General features: G+C 43.2%; 1 protein-coding gene across 2 annotated transcripts; it reads right to left on the reverse strand.

The window, feature by feature from the left end:
- Positions 1-208: 208 nt before the first annotated feature.
- On the reverse strand, positions 209-1,810 carry LOC121053499 (monothiol glutaredoxin-S5). 2 transcript variants are annotated; one of them, XM_040520595.1, is made up of 2 exons: positions 1,371-1,810; positions 209-657 (listed from the first exon to the last, which is right to left on the reverse strand). In XM_040520595.1, the coding sequence occupies exons 1-2, from the start codon at positions 1,800-1,802 to the stop codon at positions 523-525; spliced, it is 567 nt and encodes a 188-aa protein (XP_040376529.1). In that variant the 5' UTR covers positions 1,803-1,810; the 3' UTR covers positions 209-522. The 2 variants fall into 2 exon arrangements, with proteins under 2 accessions (XP_040376529.1, XP_040376532.1); XM_040520598.1 differs by lacking the exon at positions 209-657 and having other exon boundaries at positions 1,107-1,810.
- Between the last annotated feature and the right edge of the window lie 7,667 nt (positions 1,811-9,477).

Here is a 9,477-nt window from a genome sequence, read left to right on the forward strand (position 1 = left end):
TTCTTGTCATATCGAATGTTTAGATATTAATTATGAGTATTAAATATAAACTGATAACAAAACTAATTGCATAAATAAAGACTATTTCATTGGACAAATTTTTTAAGCCTAATTAAGCCATGACTAGCAAATATTTACTGTAGCATCACATTCGCTGATTATGAACTAATTAGACTCAATAGATTTCGTCTCGCGAAATAGTCCAGAGTATAAGATATGTTTTATTAATAGTTTATATTTAATACTTTTAATTAATATCAAACATAAACATTCGATTTGATCTAGACCGAAAAAAGTCAGAGAACAAACAGGCCCTCAGAACATCCAAATGCTGACAAGAGTTCTCCCCGTGATTGATGTCCGAGGAATGAACAGGTTGCTGTAGATTGTATACCGCCTAAGATATGAGTTGTACTTCGCGATAGGATGAGATATTTTTTTATCGTCGATCTCGTGCAGATCCCGTCGCTGCCGGATTAATTGGTTGGGTCAATTGGTCTGTACGTGGACAGCTCCAGCCAATCAGACCTGCCCAAGGCACACGAGCCGCGCAATCTCTCGAGGAGAAGTTGGGTTTCTCCTCTTCTTCGCTAACCCGTACGAGTAGGACTGAAAAAATTTCCAGTGCTCATCACTGCTTACGTACATCTTTGTCCCCTGCAAAACGTACGGGCACAAATTAACAACATAACCTCCACCATTCTCCTTTTTTTTCCAAAGCAATCTACGACTTAAACTGATCGTTAAAAGCCGATTAACTCGTTAGCTACGATTGATTTAGCAGTGAAATCTAGATCTGGAGCCAATTCACTTTTAAGACTGAAACGATGCCCTGAATTCATCTGAACGCATGCTTAATCGAGGTAAACCTTCTCAGCAACCACAAATCCACAATGCCGTGTACGGAGGGTAAATTAATTGTTTTAACTTTGAGTGAAGGGGAGAGAGAAAAATAGAGGGGGCAAGCAACAGGAAATGGGCAAAATGAACGTCTCGTTCTCATTTATTAATTCAGAAATGCAACTGTACAGATGTGGCGAATGTCCCTGTCGCTTCCTCTCTCTCGCGCTTAGTATATTCACATGGTGGGAGTAAAAACGCACGCACGCACGAAGATATACTCCATATTGCTAAATAATTACTCTTAGCTAGCAGATGAACATAAGATTTAACACGCACTCTCTCTGGGTGTGTTTCTTTTTCTTAACCTTAGCACATCCCTACAGAAAAAAATGAAAAAAAAAAGTCCTAGAGGGCCGCGATGTAAAACCGAATCCAACGGCCAGGATCGAACCACGATAGCATGTTGCAAAGAAAGAAAGGAAAAAAATGGGGGGAGGGGACGATGATTAAAGCCAGAGGGCACCGGCCTTCTTGAGGATGGGGACAAGCTCGCCGGAGATGTGGACGGCCATGAGGCGGTCGAGCCCACCGAGGAGCTTTCCCCCGACGAACACGGCAGGGAGCGCCGCGGCCTCCCCGCCGGCCGGTACGAGCCCCTTGAGCGCGGCCTCGCCGGCGACCTCGTGCACGGCCGGGTTGACCCCGAGCCCCTGCAGGAGCCGCTTCACCACGTGGATGAGGCAGCACCCGCGCCTCCCCACCACCAGCACGGGGCTCTCCGCCACCGCCCTCCGCACCCCGGCCGCCTCCTCCACCCCCACCTCCGCCGCCTCACCGCCCCGCGCGATCGCCGCGGCGGCCGCCTTCGTCTCCGCCTTCACGACGTCGACCACGCCCGCCGCCGCCGGCTCAGGCCTCAGCCACGGCCGGGTGCTGCTGTACGGGATCGCCTGGTACATTGCTCCCCCCCCCCCCCCCCCCCGATCGTCGCGGCCGAGCGCCGGCGCGCGCACCCACCCACCGTCCGCCCGATCGACGACGCACGTCTCGCTGGCACACGCCCCGTGTGAACGCGTGTGACGATGGTTGGGGGGAGAGGGCGTACGTTCCGGCGTGATTGCTCGTGGGGGACGACGAGAGGCAGGGGGGTGGATATATACAACGGGGAGCGAGGTGAGGTGTGCGGGTGACGTCAGCGGGGGAGGGTGGGGGGCCCACGCGACGCGTGGGCCGGGTAGCTCTCGCTTTCGCTTGGACTGCGCACGAGTCGCGCGGGCGGGCTGGGAGCGGTGAACTGGTGATGGCGTGGAGGGGCGTCAGCCGCGGCCAGGAGGACACACCGGATCCGTGACGACAGCTGCCGCGACGCCGACGCGAGCGCTGGGTGGTGATCGGCTGCGGGGCCGCGAGCACCGGACACGGGCCGACCCGCTGACTCTACAAGCTGGGGTGTGGGGGATTCGGATCGTTTGTGGTCGTCTTGGAATGTTCGGATCGGGTGTCTTCGTCTTTTCGTCGTCGTCGGCGAGCTGTACGCCTGTACGTATGATGTGCTGTTTGTACTCGCTCCATCCATCGGAAATTTGAGGGCGGCGGGCGTTCGATGACTTCGGTGAGAAATATCGATGCCATCCAGAAAGATTAGTTCTATAGATGGAGGCTAATTTGTTGGAGGTGTATAGAGAGCTTGCATACAAACTTGGTCGTTAACGCTACACCACTTTTCTACTGCAACGGTGTCTGGGAAAAAAAAAACTACAACGGTGTGATCTTATATTTTGTGTCCGGCTAAAAACTGGGAAATTAAAGAAGTTTAATAGTATAGCCAACTGCTAGCTTCAATTCATCTATAGTCAATCTAATAGTCAATTCATACAATAGTTATCTACAAAATATTAATACATGATCCCACATATCATACATACTGCGTCTTGGAGCCTGTGTTGCAGCTGGCTACTACCTCCGTCCCATAATAACTTTATTTTTCGTTTTTCCGTGTTTAACCTTTGACCATTCGTCTTATTTGAAAAATTTGTTAAAAAACTTTAAAAAATTAGTCACGCATAAAATAATATTCATGTTTTATCATCTAGTAAGAATAAACATATTAATCGTAAAAAATTTCAAATAAGATGAAGAGTCAAAACGTATCAAAAAAACTAAAAAATGATCTTATTTTAGAACGATGGTGGTATAAATTAGTAGATATTTCTTTTCTCTAGCCTACTATTTGTACTGCTCTTAAAGCACCATCGGCTGACAATGGCAAGTGGGCCCCGCGACTCGGCAGGTGGTGGCGCCAGCAAAGTTGTCGGCATGGATAAGCGAGGGAGGGATGGGGTTGTACTTGTCCGATATGTATTCGTGTTATCATCAAACATGAGTAGCTAGCGAATACCCGAGAGCATAAAAATAGCTAGATATCATTTTCGTATATTAATAAACAATGTTATCATTTTTATCGTACATTTTATCATTCATTTTATTAAAAAATATATAATTATGTATAGATTTAAATTATAATTATTTTTGGTAATAAATCTAATTGCACCAAAAGAAATGATAATTAAGCAATATTTTATAAGATGAATAATTAAGTGTGTGCTAAAAGCTAACGTATCACGGAGGTAATATTTGATTGTGGGATTGCGAGAGAAAAACGTTTTAAGGGCTCGTTCGCAACAACGTTTGGATGTCCCTATCCAGCGCACGCAAAACAAGAAACATCATTAACATATAATTAATTAAGTATTATCTATTTTAAACTTAAAAAATAATATAATATAATTTTTTAAATAATTTTTAAATAATTTTTTAACAAAAAATATAACATTTAATCGTTTGGAAAGCATGTGAAAAAAAAAGATTAGCCCTTGAGCATCTTATGAACACGCCCTGAGTACTGTGAGACGACATAGACGCCAAACAATATCGCCAGGCGGCCGTAGACGGTGTCGCGCCATCGGCAGCGCAGACATGCTCTCAGTGACGTAATGCAGCACGTCACTCCATCGTTTGGACTTGGACAGTTGTACTACAAAATAAGGCGCCGTTTACTTTGGAAAAAATTTTCGTACAACTATCACGTTAAATATTTGAGTAGATGTTAGAAGGGGTTTTCGAATACGAATGAAAAAATGAATTTCACGGTTAGCCTGGGAACCGCGAGACGAATTTTTTGAGCATAATTAATTCATCATTAGCATATGTTGGTTACTGTAGCACTTATGACTAATCATGTACTAATTAGGCTCAAAAGATATGTCTCAAGATTTCTTCCGTAACTGTGTAATTAGTTTTTTGTTTTATCTATGTTTAATGCTTTATTTATGTGTACAAAGATTTGATATGATACTTTTAGAAAAAAATTTAAAAAACTAAACAGGGTCTAAGCTTTTCTGAATTATATATTACTATCTCTGACTTTTCTTATTTACTACTTTAATATTTAAACATTCGTCTCATTGAAAAATTCACATAATTACTAATAACTTTGTTGTGGTGCTTTTATCATAAAATATATTTTAAATACGATTTATAATTATGTATAATTACATAAAATTTTGAATAAATACTTAAATATACTCAAAAGTTAACTGTGTTAAATAAAAAAATCATCGAAGATAGTATTAACATCTAGCTAGCTTAGTTATATATGTTACTCTTCTGTCTAGCTAGCTTGTGGTATTTGTACTCTTGTTTGTTTTTCCATGCACTCGTACGAGGGATGTTTAATGGTCTTTCATACTTCCCGTCTCATAAACTAATACCGGATCGTGGATGTAATCGATGGCTGAGTTGATCCAGGGAGAGGCGGTCAGATTATGTGTGCATTTGCTCATGCATTATGTATATATATATTGCCGCCAATCCATCAGTATTGCTACCTGCGTTTTATAATGTAAGATTTTTTAGCGTATTCTAAATTCATATAGATATTAATGAATCTAGACATATATATATATAAACAATATACAATGGTTAATAGATGAATCTAAATATAGCTAAAACATCTTACATTATAAAACGGAGGGAGTATATATATAATACTACTGTTTGTATGCTATATCGCTACTGCGTGCACCATGTGGATCATGAATGACGATGCGTCGCTTTTCTTGGCCCCGTTATTTTGGTTTGGAGAAGACAACACGCATCAGAAGAGCTTTCAAAGCGTTAAAAAAACCGTCTAATTTCTGCTAGATCTCCATCTGGTGCTAGCTTAACTGATATATCATCTTGCGTATGTGGTGGCGTAGGAGGTAGCTAGGTGGAGTAATTGTATAATTTTTTGCCACCAAAGAGCCATTTTCTAAAGCGAATGGGGGGAGAATGAGTCGTTCGAGATGCAGCATGCATATTTTGGCGTCACTAGCAAGCCTATATAGCATGCTTATTGAGTTATTGTTTGGCTGAGAGAGCATTTTACGCTATGATTAATTTGCATAAAAAGCGAAATTTGATCATCTAATCTCTTAGCAAATCACTTACAAACTTTGGGGTTCTGATGAAGCCAAAGCAACATGCAGTACATACAAAGATAAACTAGGCGGCTCCAAAACAAAAGGCAGAGCTATACCCTTACGTCACAGCTCCAAGTGCCAATGGGCGCCTGCAGCTTGCAGACACATGCATGCACGTGCGTCACCCATGTAGCCCTGTTATGCATGTTTCACCTTCGTTTGGTCCGCCGGTCACGTTGTCTCACAGCCGCCTGACAAAGACATATTAACCAAAAGTACGTAGCATGGGTGTTACTGCCGTCCTTAACTATATACTTACTGTGTGCTATTAGCACACATTTGTCTTTCTAAAATAAACACATAAAACAAACTAAATCGTCTCATGAAGTTGTAATGTACTAAAACATCAACGTCGTTTAGGCTGGAGACCAAGAGGTCCAAGACCCAAACCAGCTAGGATGGATGCTAGAGGCAAGTAGGTAACGCACACAACTACGTACAGGGAGTCCTCAGCGTTCATACACCACTAGCTTCTTGTCCATTCACGAGTATCCATGTACCCGTTGACCCCGAGCTCGATCGCGAACTCTGTACATATATATTATACATACACGGGAGTTGAACTCCCCCGTTTGTTTATGCTACTATGCACAGAAAGTCCACTGCTCGTTTGGGTCGTACGTGAGCCGCGCGCGCGCACGGTCAACTCGCCACCAGCTCGCGGCACCCGACCGAGTCCCACGTCGCCTACTCGGCTCACGTTTAATTTGCAGCACAGACCAACGCAAAATCCGTCGTCGAAACGCGACGCGAGCGAGCACGCGGAGACGCGGCGAGGCAGCTGGCAGCTGATCGGCATCGCGACAGGAGAAACCAGCAGCGGGAACGGCGGCCCCGGCCGGCCGCGCGGCGTGGATGGCGCCCTCGTGTTGGACCCCGTGGCCCCGCCCGCGTGCAGTTGTGCGCTCGCGCCTTCGCGGACAACGCGGGCGCGAGGGAGCGACCCGTCTCCGTCGCGCTAACGTCAGCTGTGCGTGGCACCCGCTATAAGGACTATAAGCCATCTATAAGTATATTTTAAAGAGATAAGAGGAGAAAGAAGAAAAGTAGACTACTAATTTAAAGCTAGCTACAGCATGGACTCCAAAACGTCATGTGTGTATGACATATAAGACCATATATTAATGTTTTATAAATAACTATTATATAAATTAGTTATTAGATTAACTATAGATGAATTAAAGTATACTAGTGAACTTGCTCTCAGGGCGCTCAGCGGGGATCTCCCCTGACGTGTATCGGATATGCACGACCACCACCGCGTCGCCGCTTATCCACTCGCTCGCTCGCTTGTTCAGTTGTCTCGTAAAAGCTTTCGGCTGTCGTGGTCTACGTGTTAGCACACGGTGGGTTCTGGTCAAGGGAAAGAACCGCACCAGCTAATTTTTTAATACATTTGATTATTTATCGTCGAAAAGATTATATAAATAAGTAACAATACAAGTCATGCTTAAAATATTAGTTATAAATTCAGCCATAGCAAAATAAATCATAATTATATAAATTTTTGAACAAGATAAACGATAGACAAAAAATCATTAACATCATATATCGACAAAATCAAAGTTATGATAAACCTTCTGTTAACATGAAAATATGTGAATCATCTCTAGATTCAACTTATCGACATAATCATTTTATCAAGTGAGGGGAAATCTTTCATTAGTTGGACAGTCCGGTGAGCAAGCCGGATGGGCACTGAGGTAGGAGAAACCCACGGCCCCAACTCTCCATCTGCTACCATGGACAGGTAAAGGCTCGATCTTCTATCTTCTCTGCCCAGTCTATTGCAACCTAGGTAGATGGCAAGAATAAAATGTTGGTATCTGATATATTGCAACCTAATTAGAATTTGCTGAAGAATGGTAGCAGTGATTCTCCTACTGCTCACACATATAAGTAAGTTTTTCGTCCTCCTTACTTTGGTTCATATTTCACTTTTATGTTAATTTTTGCTCTAATATGCCGTCCAAGTGCAAGTGGAAGTGAAAATATGCAATGCTTAATTTATGTTCTTTATGGACTTGACTGCCCGTTAAATTTTGCAAACACTAGCATATTGGCTATGAGTTGCGATGGGATTTTATTAAAAAATATTATTAGCATATTATTAATATTATTATTTTATATTTATCATCTCTTAATTACTGTATATATTTGTTACTGACATGTGAGTCTATTTATTTCATAGTTTTTCTCTTCCTATGAAAAGATAGAGTTAGTGAAGGTGGTTGACCTGCAGTCATTTTTTTCTTTTACTCCCTCCATTCCATATTATAAGATTTTTTGTCATTAACAAGATTCATATATGCGCTAAGGAACCTAGACACATATACATTAATATATGGGTGAATCTAGACAAACCCATAAAGTCTTATAACATGAAACGCATGAAGTAAAAATTAGTGATGCAACTAGATTTTATTAAAAGAAAGTTATCATTAACATGTTATTACTATTATTTTTGAATATATTATTTCTTAAATTGATGTCTATATTTTTTACCAGTATGTGGGCCTATTGGTCCGATAGCACTTTGTTCATACACAAAAATGAGAGTTAATAAAAGTTTGTTGATATATAGATCTCACGGCTATTTTTTCTAGCGAATTCACCACCACCACTCTCGTTATAGTAGTATAGATGACATATAGTTGTCATTTGGTTCACTTAATTAATTAATTAGTTAATTATAAGTTTTAATGATTCTTTTAACCTATAGCGAAGCACGGACATCCTTACTAGTATTATATAAATTTTCTATTGTTTGTATCACGTATATATAATGATGGGTACATGGTGCCTCCGGGTAGTGAGTATGGGCAAGGTTTCATACCCATCACGAATAATGGGTATAACCATGGACCCAAAATAATCTCGTAGGTATGGATATGCCCGATTACCGTCCCTAGCAAGGGAGCCGAAAGGGTCACCTCCTATAGTCCCACCCCCTCGCCCCAAGGGAATTTAACTATTTATCACTATTAGAATTGGCAACTCTTCGAATACCACTATTATGTTTGTCCTTACTTTTGCCACCAGCGAGAAGACTTGTTCAATTTGTGCCACTTTCAACTACGTGGCAAGACATGTCTTCGTTCCCGTGTGGTGACGCTTGTGGAGCCCACCCCTCAGACGTCTTCCTTCTCACACCGCTTTAGATTTGTCACAGCACGCGCGTACCAACTTTGTGTCGGGCGGTGACTAGCTCCTCGTCCCCGTTGAAGGCCAGGCGCAACTGGCCATAGCCATCATGGTGCCAGCGTGCTATTGAAAGCGAGAAATCAGAGAGGAATACATAAGAAAAGGGAGAATCTTTATAATTTTTATGGGATCAAAAGCAAGAGAAATCAAGAAGGAGGGAATAAGATGAACTGTTGCAAGAACCAAAACCGAAATGCCCTTGCATGTGCTGCCATGCTTGTAATGCCTTTCTCCGTATAAAAAAAGAGCAAGAACAAACGAGCTACATAAATCAAGGAAAAAACACCTATCAAATGATTCAAGGTACCAAGCACCAACCCAAAACTTACTCTAGTTACAAGAACATCAAAAGGGAAAAAAACAAGAATGCAACACCAAGAGTAACCGTCGTCGTGGTCGTACGGGCACGAGCGAGTGCCCTGGCCATCATTGTTGTCGTCGAAGGCCGCCACTAGCGCGGGAGGGCACAAGGAGACGTGCCAACCGCTGTCGTCGCAGGCCGTTGTGGGCATAGGTAGGCAGGCGCTGCCGTCGCATGGGCACGGGCGGGTACACTAGCCACCGCCGCCATCGCTGCCAGTCGCTGCTAGCGCAGGCGAGTTAGCCGACCGACATATGGGTGGGTGTGCCGACCACCGTTGTCATAGGCCACTGCGGGCATAGGCGGACGCGTCGGCCGCTGGCACCGTTCACCGTCTCGGGCACGTATGGACACGTCGGTAACTGGCTTGCATGCTGTCGTCATATCTGCAAGTCAGATGCCGCTATCTGATGAGTAGGCTTCATAATCGTCGTTACGCTAGGATGACAACGTGTTGTGATAGAAGTGACAAAAACTGCACAAGTCCTCTCTACGGTGGCAAAATACAAGGACAAAACTCATGAGGGGCAAATAGTTAAATTCCCC

This window comes from Oryza brachyantha, chromosome 1, assembly GCF_000231095.2.
Source record: "Oryza brachyantha chromosome 1, ObraRS2, whole genome shotgun sequence".
Classification (NCBI taxonomy): Eukaryota; Viridiplantae; Streptophyta; class Magnoliopsida; order Poales; family Poaceae; genus Oryza; species Oryza brachyantha.

Coding starts and splice junctions, on each gene's coding strand:
- LOC121053499 (XM_040520595.1), bottom strand. CDS start 1,802: ATGTACCAGGCGATCCCGTACAGCAGCACCCGGCCGTGGCTGAGGCCT. Junction 658..1,370: donor TTGTCCCCATCCTCAAGAAG/GCCGGTGCCCTC, acceptor TACGTTTTGCAG/GGGACAAAGATGTACGTAAG.